The sequence below is a fragment of the Thunnus maccoyii genome, chromosome 19, assembly GCF_910596095.1.
Source record: "Thunnus maccoyii chromosome 19, fThuMac1.1, whole genome shotgun sequence".
In the NCBI taxonomy this organism is placed as follows: domain Eukaryota; kingdom Metazoa; phylum Chordata; class Actinopteri; order Scombriformes; family Scombridae; genus Thunnus; species Thunnus maccoyii.
The window spans coordinates 23,644,631-23,671,725 of record NC_056551.1 but is presented as its reverse complement, the minus strand read 5'-3'; the positions used below and the strand labels follow the sequence as shown (position 1 = coordinate 23,671,725).

Sequence of the window (27,095 nt, the reverse complement as noted above, 5' to 3'; positions counted from 1 at the left end):
ACCACCCTGTAAAGACGAGCCATTCACACAGTATTACATGGACAGTTGGCTAGCCTACATGTCACATTCTCTCTAAATCTCTGTCTTAACCTTTATTGGGAGGCTAACAGCTGAGCCAAAGACCCACAACTAATATGAGTCAGTGCAGATAGCTCACATTCTGAACGTCCAACATATCCTTCTATATGCTGCATGGCAGAACGCCATACTTAGCATTATTTCCAGACATGTGTCTATGCATGTCCCATCTCCCGTTCCCAGTCTGCAGGCTTCTATTGTTGGCAAACTCAACAGAAATATACGGCACTTAATCTGTTCACAGAGGACAGTGTAAGGATGTGCTGTTGGCTCATTTGAAGAACAGGATTGGTGTGAAACAACAACTTTTGTATATTCTTGCATGCTTTGCACGACAGTGAATGAGTGTGAATGGACTATTTTCAGACTGTTGTGACTAGGAAGGGAACAACTGGTGCCAGGGCCTCTGTGCCCTCTTATTTGTGCTCCTTGGTCAGTCAAATGAGACTTGAATGGAGTGAAAACACAAGGGAAGTCTCATGACTCGGTCAGGGAGTTGCTGGCTAAACAGCTCTGCAGTTATTGTCAATAATAACAGCCCTGATGTTATCCATCCAGTTCCTGGGATCATTGTTACTCTGACTGACCTTTGGTTTGACAGACAAACTGAAAGCACAGTAGTCTGTACAGCAAATACTCCAATTATCGTAATACTACATGACCCATTCTTCCATTTAATGTAGTTTGAGGTACAGGATATCTTCCCTGCTTGAAATCTGGATGGACTTTAAACTCTAACAGCTGCAAAATCAAGCATGAGATGCTTTTTTCCATTTATATTTTCCATTAAATAAACTGGTTTTGTATTTTGCTTTAAATTACAGCCCACAGTGGTGGAAGAAGTACTCTGATCATTTACTCATTTACTTTAATTGGTAATAGTACCAAACAGCAATTTAAAACTATTCCATTACAAGTAAAAGTCCTGCATTTAAAATCCTACTTAAGTAAAAGTACTTAAGTATTATCAGCTTAATGTAGTTACAGTATTGCAGTAAAAGTAGTGGTTTGGTCCCTCTGACTGATATATTATTATATATGACATCATTAGATTATTAATACTGAAGCATCAGTGTTAGAGCAGCATGTTACTGTTTGAACTACTTTATATACAGTTTGCTAGTTTAGTCCAGTGGCTCCCAACCTAGGGGTTGTGCCCCTCCAAAGGGTCACCAGATAAATCTGAGGGGTTGTGAAATGATTAATGGGAGAGGAAAGAAGAAAAAAAAAACAAAGAACTTTTACTAAGACTGAAAACTGAGAAAGAATGCAGTTGCAATGAATTCATCTCCTAAAGCTTTTATCTGTAATTACTCTTAAAAATTAGTTAATGTTTTAGGTACAAGTTGCACCCAATAACTAAAGCCTCCTGTCTAATAATGTCTCCTTTTAGTGACTCATCAAGTTTTGTTGAATGTGTTCTGCACTTTTTTTATTAGTTCATTCTCTGTGGTGGTCCTCCTGCACTGTGAGCAACTGTTTGGGGATTTTTTTTTTTTTTTTTTTTTTTTTTGTTAGGTGTGATGAGCTGTCGGATTTCCCCCCTCGAGGCTCAAGGTTCAACACATTCCTGGCTGCAGTGGTCAGTATGATTTTAATCTGTTTTCACAGGCAGGGCAGCACAGACAGACAGACACAATCTGGTTTGGAATTCCAGTCCCAGTCCCACTTCTTCAGGGCTTCAATCTCTCTTTGTGGAAATACCAGAGGGGAATCAAGGGTGGCAGCCGTTCTGTGTCCCACGTGTGCTCACCATCAAAACATCTGAGCCTCACGCCGGCAGCCCATATCTTTACACTGTCATATCTTCCAGGGGCATCACACCAGAGGCACACATAGCTTCGTCACAGCTGAAAAAACAAAACACAAGGGTCAGGGCTACGTCGAGCCGACCAATCACAGTATTGATTCAGTGTTTGTCACTCTGTGAGGCAGACTTCACAGGGCCGAGTCAAAGTGCAGGATTAAGTGTGAAAGACACACCAAAACCACTTTGAAAAGTATGAGGAGGAGACGAGTTGTGACACCGTTGAGGTTGGCTGCTCATAATGACAAGCAGGGAAGATGGAATAACTTGTCAGGAGGGGTAGCTCACCACAGACCGGGGATGAGAAGTGCAAAAGTGGTCTGCAGCCCAGCTGAGAAACTCACAGGCCTCGGTTTTTAGACAAATGGCAAGCACTGGCAACGTCTAATTAAATGAACTATCCCATCATCTTGAAATGCAGAGTTTTGATTTTAGAGTAAACTAACAGAACAAGCAAGTGATAAATTTATAGCCTCAGCAATCTAAGAAGCGCTTTCTCAGAAACATAAAATAATCATGTGGTATTCTGGTAGTCGCCCATTACCAAAATCCCAGTTTAAATTCCATTTAACAGCCGCTTTGGTAGAAAATAGTCTTTTTATAAGCACATAGATACTTGAGCATGAGTTCAAACAGTCACACCTACTCTTTAAAAACAAGAATTCATAAAAATTAAATACAAAAAAAGTAATTAGGTTTTTTAAAATTTAAGCATCTGAGTGGCATCACACAGTTCCCTTGGGCAAGCCATATGGGCTGACTGTTACTACATAAATAATTCAGGAAAGTATGGCCAAAAATCTCATTAAATAAGCATCAAAGCTCATTCTTGGAAATGGTTGACAAATCCCAACAATACAAACTCAAGCTTTCAACCCTATTGCATGGTCTTCATCGGACAGAAGTAACAGCTATTGAGCTCGCATGTCAACAGTCAGCGTCCACGTCAATGCCCATCTGCAACACAACTGAGCAATTATCTGCTGATGAAGACGAGGATGATGTGTGATAGAGTTGAAAAAGCTGTAAGTATTGGGTTGAGATTGTTTTTTCAATCTACGGGTTAACGTGTTCTCATAAGCAAATAGTTAATTGGGGAGGTCTGTAGCTTAAAGGGAGGATAAGATTCGTGTTCATAGTTTCCAAATATCCTTGAAGGGAACAGTTTGACATTTTGAGATTTTTTTGTTTTTTTAAGAAAAGTTAGATGAGAAGATCAACACCACTCTCATGTCTGTACGCTAAATATGAAGCAGGAGCCAGGAGACTGTTAGCTTAGCTTAGCATAAAGACCGGGAACAGGGGGAACAGCTAGCGAGCTGTTAAGTAAGCGGTTTAGTGAGCTTTAGAGGGGCTGGTAGGCAGATTTAGTTACCTTTAGACAAAGCCAGGCTAGCTGCTTCCCACTGCTTCTGGTCTTTATGCTAAGCTAAGCTAACAGTCATCTGGATCAGTCAAATCAAGTAAAGTCAAAAGGCCAACGGTCTTAATAATTCAAGCAATGATTAAAACATGTTTTCTTCATAGCAGTAGAGAATATAGGCCTAAATTAGGTGATGTAAGAACTTGCAAACATCAGAACTTTCACAGGATTTCCCTTTTTTGTCAATAAGTTTCCTTAAAAGCTACTTAGCAGATCAGCAACCTCTGTCACTTGTCAGCCAGTCAGACAGCACAGATGGCAGAATGATAGGTGGATGGCAAGGTAGGTAGAAAAATAGGTCAGAAATCGACAGGTTTAGTAACAGAATGTAAATTACTCTGATATTCTGCTTAAACAATGTTTCAGTTCTACAAAATGATGCTAAAACTTTAGCAGGTTTCCTCCAATCTTTGGTAGCTAACTGTTAAAATAAGCTAGCTGGCAAGCCCTAGTTTGAGCACGTATTGAAATCCCTCAACATCGTCAGGACAATGGTGGTTTGAGCAGAAGGCTACTTTGACCATTTCCTAGCTATAACATTAATTCATGAAAAGGAACTAGCTTGCGGTCTTTGTCTTTTATTGTCATCAGCTGTAGTTTTGTGCACTGCCAACAGTATCTAGAATGACTTTGATTAGCGTTATAGTGTTCAGAGCAGAGGCTTGTCTCACCTTGTTATATTTTTTTTACTGTTTGTCAAATGATGAAATCAGATTTTTGTAGTCTATGTGCACACACGTGTCTACCGGTGGCAACCCTGAAACCACAGAGCCCCCCCACCTAACAAATCCCAATTTAACCCCTGCCTACACAGCTCTACTGTTTTCCTCAGTAACCATCATTGTTGTTTGCCTTGCTCAGCTGCCAATCAATTCACATGGCAGGTTAAGGGTCAGAGCCCGCATTAGGACAGGGCCGCTCTCTGCAGGGAGCATTTCCTGTGGTAGTCTGCATGCTGCTGCCAGTGGGAGGTCAAACACCAGGGGCCAAAGGTCAAAGAGGGTGTATGTATTAAGGAAATTAGTTTCTCCCGCTCAGACTCCAAATATGCAAACTACCCTTTGAAAGTATCTGATTTTTTTGTTTGTGCGGCATGCTTCTTTTCCATGACAGGGTGACTAACAGATTAAATATGTGGGACAAAATCCACAACAATCCAAATACCTCGATGGAAATCACCTCCATGAGAACAGTACATTGATATATTCATGAATGACTGGCATGTGGGAGTTATAGCTGAAGTCATAACATCAGAGATACCTGAAGTGCACAAGAAATTCCTCACATTTTCAACCTCCAAACAGAAATACACTGCTAACCCATTTAGCACCTACTCATTAATTTTAAGGCAACTGTAAGAAAAAGAGGAGCACTTGGAGAAAAGTGAATATTTGAGTTCAGAATGACACTTTTTCAGTCTGTTTCACGGCATTTTAGCCTCTTTATTATGTATGTTTTTGTTTTCTGGAACAAAACACACAAATTGGGTGTCATATCTTCAGCTTCGACCAGAAGGCACTTACAGCATAAATAGTGGTGTGAACAATTAATTCAAAGCAAGTCATTTTTTAAAGGGGATATATCATGCTTTTTGTGATTTTCTGTTATATTTATACTCTTTTAATGTCGGATGTCTATGTTAAACATGGTTAAAGTTCCAAAACTTTAGGTTAACGTATGTAAAAATGCCGCCTTCAAGTCAAAAGTCAGGGCTTCAACTTGCTCCTTTTCAAAGTTACCTCTACGTTCACTCGCATATTTCAGATCAGATTCTGGCTTGAACATGTATGGATGTATTTGAGAAATGAGATATTTCTAGTAAAGAGTGATAATAAAGAGTTTTTCAAACTAAAATAAAATAAAATTTAGGTGTAAATAATATAAATATAGACCTGGAAATGTGCATGATATGTCCCCTTTAAACATCTTTAAATGTACTATACAGATCTTTTGGCCACTTGGAGGGCAGAGTTATGAACTGTAAACACATAATTGACATTTTATCACCTTAAAAAGTTCACATGACAAACATGTTAGCAAACAGTTGCCCATTTACACATCCAGCAATTACGGAGCAACATTAACATTCATTTGGAGTCGTGTTTGTGTCCACATGGTGAATGTAAGTCCAATATTTACTCTCACTGTGGCTCTGTTTTGGTCTCCACTAACTCCTGAGACAAATATGTGGCTCTTTAGCCGCTAAATGCTCCAATATGTTCACCAGCTGGTCGCTAAACTTTGTCTGTTTGCTCTTTGGTGCTGAGCAAGAAGGGTACAGTTAAAAAGACATCAATTACAAACAGCTGCCTGATGCAACTGGAAACAACGCTGATGGACCAAAATAGTAAAACTTTGAGGCCCTAAAACCAAAACAATAAGCTGAAAGACGCTTAAACGCTGTAAAGCTGAAGGACACAGCAGAATCCAACAAGCAATACCTTTCCCATTTTATACATTTCATCCATTGTCAATATAAAAATATAGATCAGTAAATTCAATTCTGAAGTCTGGCTAATATTATGTGCATCTACTCCTTCTCACACATATTAAGTGTTGCTTTAAAGACCAAAAACATTGTTTGCTTGGTGAAATATTTCTCCCAGGTTAAATACAACCTGCTATTTCTGTGCGGCTTTGTGTTTTGACACATACATGGGGTCTGCGGCTTCTCAACGGTAGATAAATGAAGTGCAAATACCTCAAACAGCAGGGAGATAGTCTTTACAAATCAGCAACATGTGTAGCTAACAGAGTTTACGCAATCCCCCTACTAAACCACTGGAAGTATTTAAGAGCTGAGACACAGATCAATAATAACAGCAGCGCCTGTCTGTCAATAAATGTTGTTTCTCCATTGGCTGCTGAGATATTTTCTTTTGAAAATCAGTATGATCGAATTAAGAATGTTTGAAATTGTTATGTGATGGTAACAGATGTCTTTCAGATAGACATAATTTATCTTAAAATACACTCATACATCAATCATACACAATCATACATCATAGATTTTTTTTTAAAAATGTCTCTAAAACTTGATTTTTTCTCCACATGAGAGATTCTTGCTGTGCTAAGCTGCAAGAATCTGTTGTAAATCACAGTACACAAAGTGCTAAAACCCATCATAATGTTCATCATCTCCATTCAAGCCCAGGGTCCCCAGGCTCCAGTGGGGCCTGGGTCACATCTGGGGTCATCGTCGGGGAAGATTATCGGCGACGCGCTTTTCTGGTAGTGTTGGAGCCTAGTGAGGAGATAGTCCACGACTGCGGGGAACTGAGCTGATACTTCATTCCTCTCCTCTGGATCCTTCTCTATGTCAAACAGCATTATGGGCTTCAGCGGATCCACCTTGACGGAGCCGTTGTGGCCCGGCTGGGGGAACCAAACGTCGCAACCTGGAGGAAATGAGATGAAGGGCATTAGCGGAGATAAGAAGTGGACATGCGTCTGGGTGCGTGTGTTTTGATTTTCCGCTTTACGCTCAGACTAAACATGTCATTATGGGTGACAGGAGATACTGACCCGGGTAGCCAGTCAGCAGCTTCCAGTTTGAGGATCGAATGGCCGCGTGAATGGACACATTGAAGCCAGAGTTGGCCCTGGAGTCTCCACTGACCACCTGAGCCAAAGTTAACTGACGCTTGGTGCCAGGACCTGCAGAGAGCAGAGGACAGAGCTGATCATGGAGGTCATCCACCTTGGAAAAAAAACACTAGAAATTGCTGATTAAGATGTTAGACTACCACTGGATACAAAACACCCTGTATGGACGTCTATGTAAACCATACAAGTAGGTAGACCGGTGCCAAGTTTAAGTCGGTATCCAATGAAGGTGTAAAAATAAATACACCAATAAGAGAAACGTCTTTTTGTGCAGTAAGAACCAACAATGAAACTGCAGGAATTGAGCGGTTCAAAAACTGGTAAAAACAAAACAAATTCAAAACAATCCTTCCCTTCAAGAACAGAAATTGTCGTCTGCATGAATTTCCTCAAACATGTGGAACTTAAGGGCTGAAGGAATTTGACAAATATGGTGGTAATGTGGCTGACTCAGCACCAGTCTTTTATCCCTGCCAAGCACAATGAATAATTTGATGGGCAGCTTTGAAAACAGTAAGCCAATGAGGAACAAGGGTCACAGTTACCAAATGGCATGATTTTACCAGTTGCACAAGGCGATAGTAAATAATTTATCCTCGTTCTAAGGGGGTCCAGACATTCTGTTGCCTCCTGCCATCAGCTATTTCGGCTCTTACGGTAAATGTCTCCCAGAAGTTGAGCACACATGTCTGCGTTTTTTTAAAAAAAAAGAGGAGATCTGGCCTTGAGAGTATTCTCAGGTTCATGCCGTGCCTGACCCTGACAATGTGGTCCTGATTAGACAGATTTGCAAGTAATTTTGGCCTCTAGATGCTGTCAAAAACAAGTATTTCCTCACATCCTTTGCATATAGACAAATCTCCACCCACACAAAGCCCGTGTTCCCATCGGAGCTTGTTTTATAGAGCCCATTCCACCGCAGCGACATGACTGGAGAATTAAAACATTTCCGATCTCAAGAGTTTTTCACGACCACATGATAAAAGCGTTGACATTGAATTCTTCACTATTCATTGCGCATATGAAAAGCGGGTATCTTAATTGCTCTCACATGCATTGAACCGGGCTGCTCAAAAGCCGAGCGATCCCTGAACCGCACTTAACACAGATTTGTGTAAACAACAGACTTGTAGAGCTCCTATCCTTGCATAAAAATGGTAAACTGCAGTGTTGACAACGTGCCAGATTCAGGTGTTAACACTGTTACATAAGCAGGTGGGATCATAATGCGAACATCGGGGTTTGATTTATCTTTGCTGGAGCTTCTTCTTCTTCTACTCTTTCTTCTTTAAAAGAAAAGGGGGCCTCAAACAGCGACAGACACATTTCTTAACATTCATTCTTCACATGAGCGCAGGACTCGAATCAGGCCTTGCTCATCTGGATCCGCAGCAGGAGAATCCACACATGTGCTCAAGAAAAAAAAAAAAAAAAAAAAAAAGGAGGGAGGAGAGGGGGAGGAACAGTGGGAAGAGACCCGTAGAGAGCAGAGAAATTGCGAGAAGGAGTGCGGAGGAGAAATTTAGGGGTGATTTAAGGCTTGGGCCGAGTCCAGTGTTTTCTCCTTCTTTCTCTCTCCACAAGCGAGAAGTTCAGGGACCCCTCTGTGACCCATTTAGTCGGGATCTCTCTTCTCACACAGGGCGGCAGCAAAGAAGGGGGATTTTTTTTGAAAAGCAAGTTGAAAGGAGAGAGTATGTAAAAAAAAAAAAAAAAAGGGGGACAGGGTCTTTTCATGAGCTAAACAGAGGCGAGAGGGAAAAGATCGAAAGAGGGAAATGAAACTTAAAGAAGCACGAAGACAGAGAGAGACTGAGAGAAAAGAGAGGCTGGGTTAATAAGAAAGAGGGCGAAGAGGAGAAGAAAGGAAAAGAGGAATCTCGGCCTGGAATGCATCAAGCGAGGCTGGTTGTCACTGTGGTGGCCGACAGTAAAGATCCAAACATTAAACTTGAGGGTGAGAGCTTGTAAAACAGCGGCGTTGCTCCTTCACTGGGTCTTCTTATCATCTGAATGATTTAGATGGTAATGACCAACAGTAAACTTTGAGGATAATGTGAGCGCTGCCGGTTTAAGCTGTATAAACAGTCTTGTCTCAGAAATGGACTTATTCAGTGATTGGACCACACAAATAATGTTTCTTTTAAACAGAGCTTACTTGGATTTATGCCCAGTAAGTATTAGCTACTTGTTTGACATTAGATAAAAGCCAGAGAGAGTAGGTTGTATTAAACCTTAAAGCTGCACTAATCAATATTTTTATATGAACAATGGATTAAATGACAAGACAAGGTCACATACAGAGAATTATCGCCCCAACTTTTAGCCTCTTTCAGCTCATTGTTTTGGTTTTGTGCCCCCTGACTTTATGTTTATGGTTCAGTTTCACCTTTTTTTACATCAGCTTTTGCTTCCAGGTGTAGCAGGCAGCTGTTTTTAGTGAAAACAAAACTGCACACTACCTGCCCAGCACCAAAACAGCAGATAAACAAAGTTAGCAACAAGCTAGTGAACATTTGGAGCATTTAGCAGCTGAAGAGCTAGATACTGTCCTATTGAAAGGTGTTTCTAAGATTTTATCCACCCCGTTAAGATGCATATGGGAGGCCAAAATATTAAAAACCAGTACAGTACCAGTACAACAACACTAACCACTACAACCTTAATAATAAACATTCAGTAGGATTGCTGTGGTGGCCCAATGGTTACAGCACATGCTACATAACCGCAACGTCCCCGACTCGACTCCAGCTGGGGACCTTTGATGTATGTCATGCACCTCTCTCTCTCTCTCCTCTTATTTCCTATCTGACTCTATCAGCTGTCCAATAAAGTCAACAACACTTGAAAGCATATCTTTAGTATAATATCAACAAAAACGTATAAGCTTCATAAAAGTAGATTTCATGGCAAAGCTAATGTATTGGTTGCATTCGGCTGTACCTAATATAGGTGAGTGTGCGTATATGTATATATATGATTGATGGATTTAGGTGTGGATTAAATTAGAGTTTTGACTATATCGTACGTTACATGTTAAAGAGGAGCTGGCCATAGTTTTTGCATCCATTCAGGTCACAGATCTCTCTAAAAGATAACTAACCCACATCTTTAAAAAACAAACCGCTGTTTTAACGGTATTTTCAGAATCATTAAAGTCTCATCTGCTGCAAGATAAAAAAGATTTTTTAATCCGTTTCCTATCCATCTTCATGCCATGTTTGTTTGGATTCGGAGACAGAGGTGCAATTTAGGAAACGAGTTCAAAATCTTTTTTTTTTTTTTTTAATCTTTCAGTGGATGGAATATTTTTTCATTCGGATGATTAGAAGAGTCTTTGAGGATTCTGGAAATCAAAACAACGTTAAGTGTTTTTAAATGGCCTTTTGGGTTTTTTCAAACGTCGCCTGTTAATTACCTTTTTTACCTCCGATGCCTGAACGTATACTAACACATGACAGACATGAACTGGAGCCAGTCTGGCCAGTGCTCTACCACACTGACTCATGAAGAAGTGAACTTCTTCAGGCAGATGTTTCAGGTGAGCAAAAACCTCATGAATGATTTTAAACTTCAGAAAACTCTTTCATAACTTTTGCATCAGATTACCAAATTATAATCCAGTGCCACATAAGGTACTCATTAGTAATAATTAGCCCTCTAGCATACCTCCTACAAGCTAGAAGAGAAGATGAATCAGAAACTATATTATACCTTTATGGTGATGCACATCTGCCCTCAGGAAGACTCATTATGTGCCCATTATGGTACATCTGTGAAACATTTCAGTACAAAAATCTACTTCTCCTGCACCTCCACTATTTTCGAATGTGCAACTAAGGTGCAGCTTCCTCCGCAAAGTCAGAAATAGTGGCCTTGGTTCAGGAACCCCTCTACCTCCTCAGAGATGGAAGTGGTTTGGTCCACCTAATATTAAGTGGTTTAGACAAGTATGAGACCACTCCACTGTGTCTCACAGCAAGGAAAAAGAAAGGAGTTCAGCAGTCACAAGACCCATTTCCAGGAAACCTCCTTACAATCACACACACACACACACACATATGCCCTGCCCTCAAATGTCAACCATCTCAGATTTCAACAGTGACTGATTACAGTTTCACCCTCGTGTTATCAGCATCTCTCAGATCAAAACAGAACAACAAACACCGTTTCTAGAAGTGCAGTGACCACATAGGATGTAACTAAATCGTGCAAAAAGGAAAGCTGATTAATTAAATACTTTTATACGATGCAGATAACCTTTGTAGACAAGTGGAGGATTTTAATTAGAGACGGACAGTATTTATAAAACAGTGGCTTATGATCGACTTATCTCTTTATGGGCTGGAAATAACAAATAGTGAAATGAAAACCTGAGTGTATGTTTCATGTCAAACGAAAATTAAGAACATTCAACTGATAATAATCTCGACGCCGCAAACAGACCTCACCTCCTGCCAGATTCCTCATAAACTCTTAATCCACTCAAACAAATCTCAAACACTCATAACAAACATAACGTGGGTTTCTAATACACTAATGCGAGTTCAGTCGAGTGTTATGTAACGCGCCGTTCTTAGCCTCCGGTCTGCTTCGACTCGGGTCAATTGGATTCACGATGTCTTGTGTTTGTGAACGCCGACTCGCACAATGAGCCCTTGATACTTGCAGACATGTTAGGAAAAGAGGGAAAAAAAAACAGTAGAATTACAAACACACAGAAGAGGAAGAGAAGTTACATGAGGTTTACATCACTTCTACATGCTTCATTGAACTGTTGCTAATGATTATTTGCATTACAGATGAATCATTTGTCTATAAAATAATAGTAAATAGTAAAAAAAAAATGTCCGTTAACAGTTCAAGACCCAAAAATATTCAGTTTACTGTCATGTATGATAAAGAAAAGCATCAAATCTTCACATTTGAGAAGCTAAAACCAGCTAACTTCTGGCATATTTGCTTAAAAAAAAAGATTAAAACGATTATTTGATAATCAAAATAGCTGCTGACATTACATGCTGATAAATTATGACTCAGAGGGTTTAAACTAGCTTGTTCTCCACATGTCTGCGTAGGTTCCTTCCCACTGTCCAAAGACATGCAAGCTAGATTAACTGGCGACTGTCTCTCGCTGGCTGTGAGCTACGAGAGTCTGCAGGATCCTGTGATGAAGGATAAGCGAGTATAGATAACGGATGGATGGATGGGTTTAAACCAGTGGTGCCCAACCTGGTGATGGATGGCCAGTTGATTAAAAGCATATCAAATAGACTTAAGCTTGATTTATGGTCACTCAGAACCGGCTCCTACGTCGTGCTGTCTGACCACGTTGTAAATCAGACATGTTTATAGTTGAAGTCCCTGAAAGGCTTCGCTCAAAGGCGGAGTGAAATAACTTTCCAGAGAAACATTGATTGACGTAAAGCGGTGAAATCATCTCAGCGTATCAGCAGGATTTGTTGCAATGGATATGCTTTGCACTGAAGTGATGTTATCTCTGCCAATGTTTGTATTTCGCAGGACAGTGTTTCATAATTCATGTCGAAACTCTCTCTTCACCGGGTCTGGATGGGAGCATAATGTACATACATTTACATACAGACTCACAGAGCATGAGGCAATTCATTTCACTTTGTCTAAATCCACAGAGGGATCACGTCTATTAGTTCTTAATCAGATGTGTTCTGATGAGTTTGAATCTCAGCACAGTCAGACTGGAAGAAGCTTCGTCTCTTGTGAGGCGAAACACGTGAACTTACATGGAGCGATGTCAATATACAGCGGGTCAATGTTGTGTAGCAGCTCCAGTCTGGGTGAGGCGAACCCTTTGCTGTAAGATAAAAAGCAGTGTTACTCTTAAACATATGGATACACAACCAACAGACACACACACACTGCCATGTCTGACTCATGCACTGTAAAATCCGCTGGGATCTGTAAATCTAAACCAGCTGGCCGTCGTTCACCAGGCAGTCATATGCTCTGACCGCACTCCACCACAGAGAAAACGCACCGCTCTCACTGACCACAGTGTCTGATAACACAACTAAAATAACTCGCACTCTCTCCCGCCCGCCTACTGTTCTGAGCTTCATTTGGTTTTTATTTCAAAGGCCGAGCTGTCAGCCTGCTGTTTTCTGTAACAGGCCGGCCAATTAAAAAGAAGATGAAACTGTAAAGCAGTGAAAACAAACATCAGTTTGTGCCCTGTGTTGTGCAGCTCACACGGCAACGCCAGCAGCCGGCGGTCAGCTGACGTGCGTCAGCCAATAGAGTAAAGTGGAGGCTGTGAGTAGTAGTTTGCGGTCCAGGCTAAGCCTTGATTTTCTGCTGGGGCTCTGCTGTAGCCCTCAATTTCACCTTCTTCACTGTGTCCACATTTAGTTTACAAATATAATGTGTCAGTCAAACAGGACTCAGTGACAGCTTGTGTGATGACCTGAATGCAAAGTAACATGGAAAGTACATGTGGTGCTCCAAATATGACTTATCAAGTCAAGATCTCTGAAAGATAACTCAGAAATTAGGTGCACATTATTCAGCAGTGGTGGAAGAAGTACATTTACTCACGTACTGTACTTAAGTACAAATTTGAGGTACTTGTACTTTACTTGAGTATTTCCATTTTCTGCAACTTTATACTTCCACTCCTCTACATCTCAGACTGAAATATTGTACTTTGACAGCTTTAGTTACTAGTTACTTTTCATATTAACTTTATAAATATACTAATCTTATAAAATACAACACGTTGTTAAAGATTAAACCAGTAGTTCACAACTATTTTGGCTTGCCACCTCTCACAAAAAAGCAGAGTCTAGTTGGGGCGCCTTGTTTCATTTCAGATGTGTATATGTTTTTAGCAGTTTCACCAAATAGTAATTTCCCTTCTAAGCTTCTCATGGTTTCATTCAAATAACTGTTCAGTGCCGAAAGAGGTAAAATTATCCAATATGTCACAAAACAAAGGAAAAACGCCATCAAAACACTTTTTTCTCTTCTTTCCTCTCCCATTAATCATCTCACGACCCCTCAGATTTATCTGGTGACCCTTTGGAGGGGCACGACCCCTAGGTTGGGAACCACTGGACTAAACTAGCTAACTGTATATAAAGTAGTTCAAACAGTAACATGCTGCTCTAACACTGATGCTTCACTATTAATAATCTAATGATGTCATATATAATAATATATCAGTCAGAGGGACCAAACCACTACTTTTACTGCAATACTTTAACTACATCAAGCTCATAATACTCATGTACTTTTACTTGTAATGGAGTATTTTTACATTGCTGTATTGGTACTTTTACTCAAGTGAGTACTTCTTCCACCACTCAATATATTACATATAAAAGAATTACAAGTAGTAACATCTCAGGTATGTTGCCACATAAAAGGATTTGAAGCAAAACTAACGGCCTCACCCAATAGCAGGCTTTAATAGTTCTTAGAGGCAGAGGTGGGGATGGAGAGAGGATAAGGGGAAAAAAAGCGAGGGATGGAAGGACTACAGATTTGTGTGAGAATGACTGATGGAATTTCCTTCTCTTTGAGCTCCCATTGCCACAGTAACAAAGGGCTTATTGAGGGAGCAGGGGCTCCTACAAGAAAAAGACGCTGGGTCAGGGAGACAGGCAGAAGGAGTTGGAGCGAGTGCGCATGGGGGGAAGGATCGGAAAGAGGCACAAAGAGAGGGCAGGCTGTCAGACTCCAGAGCTGGTATCGCTCACGCTGAAGATGTAGGCCACAGGCTTGACCTGCCACCCAAGAAACACTCTGAGCTGGGGAATCCTCTGCGGTTAAAGTCCAACATTACAGTACAGCAGCTCAGCTCACCTGATTGTGCTCCACACGTTGAACCCGTCCAGCGGCTTTGTGGCGTTCGTGCTCCCTCCTGCCAGGCCAACAAGTGTCGGCAGCCAGTCGGAGATGTGGATGAGTTCGTGGCTGATGGTTCCGGGTTGCTTCAGTAGCGGGCTGGTGACAAACGCGACTCCACGGACACCTCCTTCCCACAGCGACCACTTCCTCCCTCGCAGTGGCCAGTTGCTGCCACCGGTCAGCGTCTGACCTCCGTTATCTGTCAAACACCCAGAAGAGTAAAATGTTAGATAGACATACCGGTAGATAGATAGATTGTAAATACAGATGATGATGATTCCAAAGACTGCAGATTTCATGTCTATTCCAGTGAAGAAGAAGAACAGAGCAGTGGAAATATTGCTTTTTTAAATGTTGGTATTCCTCTGGGAAAACATTTTATCTTTCCAGGCATGAAGCAGACATCTGTGAGATCATGAAAATACTTTAAAAGGTGCAAACAGCTGCTGGGAAACAAGTAAAAAATAATGTTTTTACTTATCCCCCCCAAGGTTTCCGTAGGGAACGCTATGTGGGTGATGAGGTCACAAATAGGGCTACAGCCATGCTACTAGTTCTGTGAGGCTGTACTTAGCTTGATGCTAATGTCAACATGCTCACCAATGGCAATGCTTTCGAGCTGATGTTTGGCAGGTATGTTCACCATCTTAGTTTAGCGTGTCAGCTTGCTAACATTTGCTAATTAGCACTAAACACAAAGTACAGCTGGGGCTGATGGGAATGTCGTCAGTTTTGCTGGTTTATGGTCATAACACAAAGTTCAATTTTGTCCCGATGATGGTGGTAGATGAAAAGTTAGTGGGGCATGTCCAAAAGTTGTCAAAACATTTCACTAAAAAAAACACAAATGTCAACCTCATGGTGGCGCTAGAGGAAAAGTCAGTGGATCGCAAAAGTCTGTAGGATTCATCCTCTGGGCACCATGAACGTCTGTACAAAATTTCATGGCAATCCTTCAAATAACTGTTGAGATATATGAGTTTAAACCGACCGACCGACCGGCTGACTAACACAACAATGCTCATCCATTTGTCCGCCCTGCTATACTCCTCCTGCATAACAGCCAACCATTAAACAAACACACACAGGCAGTTGGACTGACTGTCATCGTCCCAATAAGCCGGTCCAGTATAAACACTGTTGACCAATCACATCCAGACAGGACTCCCTTTCAGCAGCAGAGTGTCATGCAAGTCCAGGAAGTAGTCTGTGTCGATTCCCGAACTGTTCTGGAAAAGACCGTCTGCTCCTTAATGCCTTTTCAAGCTGCTTCCCTCTAACAGGCCAAAACTCTCTCTTTCCCAGCTCCCCAAGTTTCTCCTGAAGCTCGCTCGCTCATTTGCTTACAGTAAAAGCCCCGGTGAGGCAGTCGGTTTGCAGAAAATTTCATCATAAAGGAATCTCAGGGTCCTCCCAAGTTCAGGGCTTATTTCTTTTATTTCTTTCCCGTTAAGACTGACGCGTGGGTCACTGATAAGAGCTTGACAATGACAAAAATGGAAAATATAAGCTGGGAATATGACTAATAATGACTAATAAAGATAATATAGATCATAAACAGGTATCTATTTTTGGTAAAGGATGTTTTTTTGCTTTTATGAACCATATCCTGGTAACATCACAGGGGAGCCAAAGTCAATCAGTGATTACATAACCTCTGAATCACATTTACACAGAAGCAGGAAGTATTTGGATTTTTTTTTTTTTCTTCCTGAGCTTCAGACCCCGTCAGCAGAGTCGGTGTCTGCCCGGCATATGGCTGGCTGAACCCTCCGAGCCAGAGCCAACCAAATGTGTGGAAGAACAATGAAACAGGCCACCTACCGCAGCCCACCACAGGCATAAAAACCTCGCAATTTACTTTCACAGCATTGTTCCCCGTCTTCTAATTACCCTTTTAAATCCCAAAACCTCCTAAAAATAACCTTCAGCGTTCAAAGGAGTTACCTACTTCAGATGCAAACCATTAGAAGTTCCACATGTGGAAACCCGTGAGCAGGCAAATGTTTAGGTGATGCTGCTTGGACCGTATTAACTGCTTGGTTTAAAATGGTTTTAGCCCTCATCTAGACCACATTATGGTCTTCATCAGAGGTTCGTGTGATGGCTGTTTTTAGGTTTAAACTAATAGGCAATCAAGGTGTAACTGTGCTGAGACTCCAGTGGTCTACATGAATTTATTTTTCCATCAGTGTGATTACTTTCTGTGTTTCTTAATCTCCACTTCCTGCTTTACAATGTTCCTGAGAGAAAGCAAAGCTCCCGTTAGAGTAAATATAACAAAAGACTGCCCTCTAGTGGACATCCAGAGTGTTACAACAACATTTTTTTTAGTGTAACCAGGTCCTGGATTGGTGGAGAAAATCACAGCTGAGAAATGTTGCAGAGACCAGACATGCAGGGATGTCTGCTCCATCTGCTCCTTCTTCAATCTTGTTATCGAAACTGCTAATGAATTCATTCAATAAACCTTTCTGCTGTTACCTGAACTCTCAACCTCTGGAAAACTGGCTTTGATACTCACAGAAAATGTGGTTTTCTATTCTGCTGACATAAAATGTAATTGCTCTTTACTTGGCGCCTGCTGATTTGGTTTCCATTCTGGCGCGCTATAAAAGAATCTACTGGGAAAACAAATAAATTAAGAAGTGGAAAATATATATTAGCGTTCTCGGAGGCGTTCACCTGATCGTCCCATCTGTGTGTTAAACTTGCTCATTCATCCAGAGGAATTGTAGGATTGTAATGAAGTGCAGCATTAGCTTACATCTTAAAAATAGTCACCAGATTCTAGAGAAGATGCTAAATTGTTCATTAATGCTTCATACTGAACTCATATCTAACCTGGTGACCTGCTCAGTTAATCATGTACATTCATACTCATAACTTTGATTATTTTATCCATTCTAGCAGCAAGTGTTAATTATATATAAAAATAATAAAACAGTTTAAAACTATTAGAAGGATTAACTTGAAATTTTCCCCCAGATGATAACTGACTTTTCCTCTTGTGCCACCATGACGTTGATGTTTTTGGTTCTTAATTGAATGTTTTGACAACTATTGGATGGATTGCAATGAAATTTGGTGCAGACATGCGTGTTCACCTTAATATGAACTGTTATAACTTTGCTGACGCCTTAAAGTTTCATCTAGTGACATCATCAGGTCAAAAATGTATCTTTGTTTTATGACCGTATACTAGAAAATCTACTTGTCTTTAGTGCAAATACTAACATGTTAAACCGCTAAACTAAGATTGTACCTTTATAGTAAGTGATATTTGGTGAACTGCTGACTTGTTCAATACAAAATAATTTGATTACTAAATGGTTAATAGCAAATTACCTGCAAAACTCCAGACATTCAGCCTTTTTACTTTGTGTTTGGTGTTACTTTTGCCCTCACATTCAAATATTACAGAGTGTGAATTCATGCTCAGCTCAGAATAAAATCAATGCATGTCGTTCTTTAATAACACTGTGACTCTGTGACACGTTGATCAGACACCTGTCACTCATGATGTGATGGCTCGCACTGATGGAACATTCCCATCATCATGTTAATATACATTAGTAAGCAGGATTGAGGTGCAGCTGCAGACTTACAAAAAAAAAAGAAAATGTAGTTTGCGGTTGAGCAAAGGTCTAAATAGACATCTAAAACATTTACTCTCAGTTTGAACCTCGACACCTTTAAAACAGCAAATCACCAAACTAACAGGATCAGAATCACACGTCTCTATGTAAAATATGTCTCATCTGTTTGATCCCTCGATATCTTCATTTACATTTTTCATCTACAGTTGCTTCCTCCTGTACTGAATAAATATATTTATAGGCTATATATTAAATGTACTGTATAGCCTAATACACAGTAAGATCATCCATTAATGAAATGAAAGTCTGGTAAATGATGAATTAACGGACTAAGCTGAATAAAACTTTGTTGTGCAACTTGTTAACTCTTTTCCGCTCTGACTCAGGTTCTGTCACTGCTGCTGTGTTTTTTAAAAGGTAAATGCCCAGTCTGCATATACATGCATTAATATCTCTATATATATGGATAAAAATGGAGACTGCCTTTTATTTACATGTTGCCGTGGTGAATCGTAGTATCGGAGCACCATTGACGATGGCTTTTATTTCATTCACCATGCACACGCTACACTCTGGGTGAAAATAGAGTTGATTGAATTGACTCTGATCAGCTGATATGGAACCAAAAACTCTGAGTTTTTCATCTCAGGGTTCATCAACTCAAAGTTCAGAGGCTCAGAGGTTGTTAAACCCGCTTTCTGGAAAAGATCCCAGGAAATACTATTTGTTTATGTTCTTGTTTTATAACTTCACAGCAGATTAATGCAAGAAGCAGAGAAGAAGAGATGCTGTTGGTCTGGAGTGACCTTAATGTTTATGACAGTGAAGTGTTTGATTAAACGCTGAATAACTGACAACTTTGTGGACTGTTGTTGTTAGCACGCTAGCCTTGTTAGCTTCCACAGTTTATATTTACAACCCCACCCTGCTATTGGCCGCAACATACAAGATGGATTTCAGTCTGACTGCAGCCTGGTTGCAGGTTAGATAACTTTTTATGCCTAAAATAAATAAATCTTTATTTTTATAAAACTGTCTAACTTACATTAGACACTTACATTACTAACATTAGACTGATCTATCGACAAAATGAAGACCTAACGTTAGCCTAACATTACAGACCGAGTTTAAAATCTGAGTTTGAGTCTGAACCTGAGCACCAAGAAGTGCAGAAAAAGAAAAAGGAGCATATGAGAAACTTCTGCTTCGGATAAGCCCCGTGTTTGTTTGAGGAAGATTATAATGACTGAGAAAGTTTTTATGGGATACATATATATTTGCTTACATTACGATTTATCTCATTACTTCGCTGCTTGCTGAAATTACTGCTTTGTTTCTGCAGGGCTTTTCATTTAAGAAGATGTTATCGTTAGTTTGTGAAATAAGCAGCACTTATTTCTGCCATGTAGATCCTTTTAAAGTCATTCATCATCTTTCATATCAACCAGGGTTCAAATCCAGGTTATGACAGCGAAAGTGAGCCTCTGTGCAGAAACATACCTGTTGAGAACACCAGGACCGTGTTGTCCCAAAGTCCTGCCTGCTGCAAAGCCAGGGTGATGTTGCCCACCGCCTCGTCCATGGCCGACACCATGCCGGCGTACAGCCTGCGGTGAGGGTCTTTGATGAAACTGTAGGGGGCCACGTAGCGGTCCGGCACCTGCAGGGGTGAATGGACTGCTTGCAGCGCCGTGTAGAGGAAGAGTGGCTGAAAGATAAAGAGTACAAAACGTGAAGGATCAACAAAAATATGAGTTTGTGAGTTTATTCAAGGTTAAAGGTTGTTTTTATTGTCTGCAGACAGAGATGATTGTCTTGGATTAAAGGAGATGTATCATACTCACTTACAGATTTATATTTTTATTCTGGGGCTCTACTGGAATATCTTCACATGTTTTACAGTTCAAAAAACTCCTTATTTATCTCATAGTGGCCCTTTATGCAGCCCCTCAGTTCAGCCTCTGTCTGAAACAGGCTGTTTTAGCTCCTGTCTCTTTAAGGCCCCCCTCTGTTCTGATTGGTTAGCTTCAGGAAGCTTCCACCGGCTGCGTAAACAAATAATAGCAGTAAGATTTCACTTCTTTTTCTCATTCTTAAAATATAAACTTCTCAAATACATCCGTACATGTTTGAGCTCAAATCCGGAAACGGACATCTGTTGTGAAAATGTGCAAACAATCTGACGTCATCACAAGGAGGAAGTAGAGTTTGTAAACTAAGTTTCAGAGCAGGCTGAACACAGAGAGGAAATTTTGTACTTAACAGACTGTTACTGTGGAAGACTTTCACTTGATTTGATTAACTTGGACAGCTGAAGCCTCATATTAGCCACAAATAAACTTCGGAATGTATTTTTGCAGAACAGAAGGAGGACTGTGGATTTTGTCCCCCATCACTTACATTTAAAGCTCATTAGTATCGACAGGAGGAACGGCTACAGCAAGCAAAACCTCTCTCTCTTGGTCACATCAAGACATAAGACAAACTTGAAGAAGTTAGAGTCAGCCGCTAAGGAATTAATTACATCAAATATCAGTGTGTGTCACCTTGTTGGGGTTGTGTTTGGCGATGATGCTGATGGCTCTCTGGCTGAGCAGCTCAGTGGAATAGTCTCCTTTGTATCCGGAGGCAACCTCTTCTCCTTCCCTGAGGTCCAACGCACAGCGAGTCAGGTTCAGAGCGTGGATGGGAGAACAGCGGAAATGAGAGTAATAATCCTCGCTGCCTGTCAGGTAACCTGGAAAACACAGTGGGCAGATAATCCAAATATAAAATGGGTTAAGTTATAAATATCTTGGGAATGGATTAAATCCTGCTCTCTGAGATGTTTATTCAACAACATACACACCAAAGAACGAGTCAAAGCCGCGGCGTGTGGGCAGGCAGTCCTTCTTGTACATGCCAAGGTGCCACTTGCCCACCATGTGCGTGGCGTAGCCCGCCTCCTTCATCAGCTGAGGCAGCATTTTCTCATCCAGAGGCACGCAGTACGGCTGACAGGGCCAGATGATCTGGTGCTGCATGCCTGTGTGGATCTGAGGAAGACGCGGTTAAAAGATGAACACATAGTTGCTAGGAAATAATGGCAAAACATGTCAACATGTAAGAATAGCAAAAGAGGGAACCAGCAGCGTCTGTGGTGACAGTGATGCAAACTGAAGTCTCCGAATAAACGTCCTGAAATGAAGCGACTTTGTCTTCTTGTTCGACTTTCCGTCAGAGTCCAAATTAGATTATTTTTCCCCGCAAGGAAAGTTTTGTTCTGGAGTCTGTTATCATGATGCGGAAGCAACTCAAGTTCCTCTTTACTTCTTTGTTTTTTGATTTGACTGAACTGCAGTTAATGAAACTGCAGTTAATCTTAACCCTTGTGTTCACCTGCACCCACTAAACCAAGACCTTCACCCACCTTTGGGACCCCGCAGGACCCTCTGAACAACCCCTGAAACCCAGCAGGAATGTGGATCTCACCTGGTACCTTCCGGTCATGAGCTGGTTCCTGGAGGGGGTGCACAGAGGCTGCACATAGTAGTTCTCCAGCCGGACTCCTGTGGCAGACAGTTTGTCCAGGTTTGGTGTCTTGATCTCGGAGCCGTGATATCCGACATCATACCAGCCGAAGTCGTCTGCCAGGATGAAGACGACGTGAGGCTGCCGAGCCGCTACGACGGAAGAAAAGCTTATGATCAAAGCAGCGATGATGAGCGAACAATGCGACTGTCTTTTGGCCATTTTTTGAACTCAGTTGTCAGAAAGTAAACGAGGAAGTCCGTCAGGCTGCGTATAGCGTTAGAAGAAAGATAAACATGGCTGGTTTACTGTCTAATATCTAAATTACAGCTATGAATCGAGGTCACATCCACGTCTGACTGTCACTTCCCTGTATGCCCGAAGATTGAAAACACTGCCTCAGCTGTAGGAGCCAATCAGCTGGCCGGAAAAGTCGTGAAACCACGTGAATGTACGGAAGCTCTCGAGTGTTGAGACAGAGCGCAGAGCGAATTAGAAGCAACTTCGCCCGAAACGGCGCGAATTGACGCGAAGACGCTTCCGCACGACTTGAGAAGGTTTCAACTTGAGCAGAAAAAGACACGACTGGAGGGAAATAACAGAAAGAAATTGCGTTTCTGCTTGGTTCTGGGTTGCGTTAAAGGCTGAGCTGAACATAAATACGATCAGAGCATCTGGTTGCTTCCCTTAATAAACATAAAACGGCCCAGAGGTCAACTTCGCGCGAATGGTGCGAGGAGTTCGCCGCTCCCTGTCCGAACCCTTACAGCAGGGGTTAGGTTCAACCATGGGGTTTTTTATTTCAAGATTTTTCATTGCGGGGCTGTTAACTGGTGCAGGGGAAAGGCAGGTTTATATGCTTTATTTATTTTAATTCATTTAAGAATAAAATAAGTTTATAACATTTTTAAGGACTGTATCCGAGGGGGAAAAGTGGCATCAACACACCATTTCTGTTCAACTGCCAACCATTTGTGTTTGTGAGCTAAAATTGCGGAAATTACACATAAAACTTTAATTTCTGGTCGGTTTATTAGACTTAATTTCAGCACCATTCACTGTTCAAACACCATGTTTTAATGCCTCAGGATTAGAAAAAGATAACAAGGTTATATTTCAGTGGTTGGGATTTACACGAGCCTTGTGTTTATTTTGTTATCTACAGTAGATTTGTGGAAAATTCTGTAAAAGCTTTGATGTAATCTATGAAAGTCAAAATGATCATCAGGGGGCCAAATATTTTTGCTGCAGGGCCAGCTTTGGCCCACAGGCCGCTGTTTTCCTACCACTGACTCACAACTTCCACCTATTACCAGTGTGGTGAAACCACAGACTTGTAGTCATGATTATATCAAAGTTGTCAACTAAATAATCAAATAACCAGTGTAATATCTACAATAAATAAATCTGTTGTGACCTTCAGTAATTTGATGACTTTATGTTGAGGTTTTGTGGGGGAAAAAACATCTTCTCAATCAAGAGAATATTGATTTTGAATTATTTGGTCAATAAAAGAATCAAATTAAAGTTCTTGACTTTGTGTAAAGACTTTGAGTTAAATCATTTTTGTCAGATGAAAAGAGAAGTTTGCATCAAAGATTTGTGGAGTTTAAAGCCATCCTCTTTTTGTTTAATAACCACCTAATTTTACCAGAGCTGCAAAGATTAATCAATTAATTGCCAACTATTGAATTAATCACCAACTATTTTGATAATCGGTAAATCATTTGGAGTCATTTTTTAACAAAATAATGTCCGAATTCTCTGATTCCAGCTTCTCAAAAATGAATATTTCCTGGTTTATTTAGTCTTCTATGACATTAAACTGAACATCTTTGGGTTATGAACTGCTGGTCGGGACAAAAGAAGATATTCTATAACGACTTTGGAAATACAACCGGTGGATATTTCACATTTATTCCCATTTGATCTTGTAAACTGTTCATTCTTCATTTACCATGAGACCAAAAACCCACACAGTATTCCTGACTCTGCTCAGTCCATCAGTGAGGTGTGTGTCTGTCTGTGTGTGTGTGTGTGTGTGTGTGTGTGTGTGTGTTTTCTGTGTCTTTTGGTGCTAAATCACTCGTAGACGACCAGATTCTGGGTCAGGGTTTCGTACGCGTGAGAGCAGCTCACTCGTTGCGACCCATTGAAAGCTGTAGTTGATATTTAAGATGAATTCACAGAGAGCAAGTTGTCTTTCAGAGATTTATTGCAATATCCAGAGTACACATTTGCAAATGCAGATCCCCCAGTTTGCTAGGCTGAAAGAGATACTGTATGAACTTCACTGTCAGTATTTGTACATACAGCTGCGTGCATCACAATCATCCCATATTCGTCACCCTAAAAGTTCATTTTTAATGAATTCACTGTATCTCAAGGGAGTTCCTTTCTGTCTCTGCTGAGAATCAAGAATTAAGAATTTGATGGTACCTTTTGGGAACATTTTTACACAGGAAGCAGAGAAGAAATAGTCTTACAATGTGCATTTGACTATAAGGCAATATACCATCATCTTAAGACAATAACATAAAGATATAAATTTCCATTTCATCAGCCCTCAATCCAAGGCTCTGTACCTTCCCCCCAAGGAAGTAAAAGTGGTTCCCAGGTGACGTCTCTACAATGATTTCAATGATATTTATGAAGTAAGACATTTAGTTAATTGGACCAATTTATTACCCCAAGCAATATATTAGTAGGTATAAGTCCGATAAGAAGGAGCGAGTTGGAGTAAAACTGGTGAAGAGAAAATGGAGACTTACAACGTGTTTTAGAAAGTGATGTCAATAATCATCTCTGAAGATTCAGCCCATCTGTGGCTAGCATTGAGGTTTAGATCATTCTTGGTCCAGTGGTACCTTCCACAATTCTTTCCATTGTAGTCGACATAGCAGTACAGCTCGGAGTAGGCGTTTTTATCAGATACAACGTTCTTGATAAGAGTTAGAGTCTCTCTTACTTCAGACACCGAGATGCCACACTTCACAGCAATGTTACGGTTTGCCTCGGACTGGTTTGAAGCATTGACGGTTAGTTCTTCACCAATTTCAAAGTTTGCAGAGAACTGTCTGGTGACCTTGTAGGTCCACTGGCTCTCCAACACATTCTTCTTGAATGTAATCCGGCCGCCACAGCCCACTGCTGCACCATCTCTCTTCTCCAATCGGATCATACCGGGTATCTTTTCCAGTATTTTGCCGGCTTCAAGGTAAGGGACTCCAGTGTCCAGACTGGTTGGGTGGTGAATGGTGACTGCAGCGTTGCCCATTCTAAAAAAGAGAATGGTTAAACATGGCAGATCTTTTGTAGGTTCAATTTAAGTTTACATCTCAAAGTGTTTTAGAAAATACACATGTTCTGTTTAATTTAAAACAAATTACTTGCATTTCTACACCACCTAAGAAACAGACACCTGCACTAATCTAGATTAGTTAGATTGAGGGTGCTATGAAAACCAGGAATGGATCAAGAACAGTATATAATTGGATGGATGAGGACAGGAAGGCTATTTCATATTTGAAATTATATTCATAAAAACATTATGTAGCCTAAAATGTTAGTAGGTTGCAGGCTACTAGGACATTCTCAAGGTTAAACAAGGACAAAAAATGTATATAAATGAAATAGTCTTACAACACATCACAATATGATTTGTATAATTAAACCTGGTTAAAGAATGTTAAACCTGAGGGTTGCAATTCTCAATCTTCATCTTCAAAGTCTAACAATTGCTACAAAGTAAAAACAATTTGGATGAATAAAATTTCAATCCCACACATGGGTTCTAGTGGGACCTATTAGCACCACTAGCTGATGTAATTGTAATGTTATACAGGAACGAATAATCATAACTTGCAAAGGAGATTATTTTAACCTACATTATCTTAAATCAAGGACTATTTTAATGCACAACTCAGAAGGTGATTTTTGCTCCTTAAGACTTAAAACGGCCATTTTAGTTGAGGACTAGACGTTACTTCCCCTTAAAGTAAACTGGCAGCTTTCTATTTACCCTGTATGAGAAAATGAGAGAATAATCATAATATTGAAAGCACAGCACAGAGCAGCCAGATGAGAGATCATTACAGAGCAAAGCCTACATCCATGGTGTCTTATCTCAATTATTTCTCTCTTCTCGGTTGTGGAGTTGGTTTGAGTTGATGTGCATTGTCATCAACATAAAATATATTATGCAAATTATTTTGAGTGTACACTAGTTTACATAGAGCATGATTCTGCATTATGTTTTATCTTTCCCAAACCACAAACTAACCCACCACCTATTCCAGCAATACTGCCTCAAACTCATTAAAATCATGTTTGCCATTTATATCATACTTACTATATAACTACCAATTAGATTATTTTAAGATGAATGAATCCTTTTACCTCTTGTGCTGCTGATATTATTCCGTCTCTTCCACTTCCCTTTGTCTGTTTGACTGTTTTGGGCAAACATGGGGACATAAATAATAAGACGAATAGACCACACCTCTCGCTCAACCTTTATGCCCAAATATTTTGAGATTCAAGAATCTCAAGAATTTCAATCAATCTGCACCCAGATACTGCAGATAGTGGAGGTCTAAGGCCAGTATGCTTTCCGTATCTGCAAGTACACCAGGGTCCACTAGGGTCCGAGTGACGGAAGTTTCATCATCAGAGGGTGTACGTGCGGCTCTGTGTGGATGTCCGTGTACACTCCCAATTTTTTGTGACCATGCTACAACAGCACCTAGAAAGTAAGCAGACTCTAGATCAGAGGTCACTAATGTTAGGATGAAAATAGATGTTTTATATTGATACTTTTATGATAAATGTTATAATTAGATGATTTATATTACATTTAAATATTATTACCTTGTTTTTCTATCTTTTACCTTTGTAATTAATCACCTAGAGGGTGTTACTAACTGTCTGATCATCAGTGATCAGAAAACAAAGGGCAAATGGGAGAAAACAAAGAGGACAGTGATAAACTCAGAGAGAGAGGGGTTCACCATTCAGGACAGGATCAAAGAGGGTCAAACATTGTCTGCATAGGGCCGGCAGAGCAGGAAGAGGAGGACATTTACATACAGGCAGGATCAATCAAGAAGAAATCAACAGGATGCAGGAGATTGGATGGACATACATTTGGCATAGAAACTGGGAGCTGGTGTAAAGTCCAGATGTG

General features: G+C 40.6%; 1 protein-coding gene across 3 annotated transcripts; it reads right to left on the bottom strand.

Moving 5' to 3' along the window:
• Positions 1 to 1,696: 1,696 nt before the first annotated feature.
• On the bottom strand, positions 1,697 to 22,581 carry arsb (arylsulfatase B). 3 transcript variants are annotated; one of them, XM_042395886.1, is made up of 8 exons: positions 21,872 to 22,581; positions 21,249 to 21,435; positions 20,947 to 21,137; positions 19,901 to 20,108; positions 14,757 to 15,000; positions 12,677 to 12,747; positions 6,834 to 6,965; positions 5,411 to 6,706 (listed from the first exon to the last, which is right to left on the bottom strand). In XM_042395886.1, exons 1-8 carry the CDS (start codon positions 22,130 to 22,132, stop codon positions 6,453 to 6,455), a joined length of 1,548 nt encoding a protein of 515 aa, XP_042251820.1. In that variant the 5' UTR covers positions 22,133 to 22,581; the 3' UTR covers positions 5,411 to 6,452. The 3 variants fall into 3 exon arrangements, with proteins under 3 accessions (XP_042251822.1, XP_042251820.1, XP_042251821.1); XM_042395888.1 differs by lacking the exons at positions 5,411 to 6,706; positions 6,834 to 6,965 and adding an exon at positions 1,697 to 1,928; XM_042395887.1 differs by lacking the exons at positions 5,411 to 6,706; positions 6,834 to 6,965 and adding an exon at positions 11,873 to 12,481.
• Between the last annotated feature and the right edge of the window lie 4,514 nt (positions 22,582 to 27,095).

Excerpts from the sequence above, each read along its gene's own strand:
- arsb (XM_042395886.1), bottom strand. The coding sequence starts at position 22,132 with ATGGCCAAAAGACAGTCGCATTGTTCGCTCATCATCGCTGCTTTGATC. Across the intron at positions 21,436-21,871 it reads TCATGACCGGAAGGTACCAG|ATCCACACAGGCATGCAGCA; the intron begins GTGAGATCCACA and ends CGTCTTCCTCAG. Across the intron at positions 20,109-20,946 it reads CCAAACACAACCCCAACAAG|CCACTCTTCCTCTACACGGC; the intron begins GTGACACACACT and ends TTTATCTTTCAG.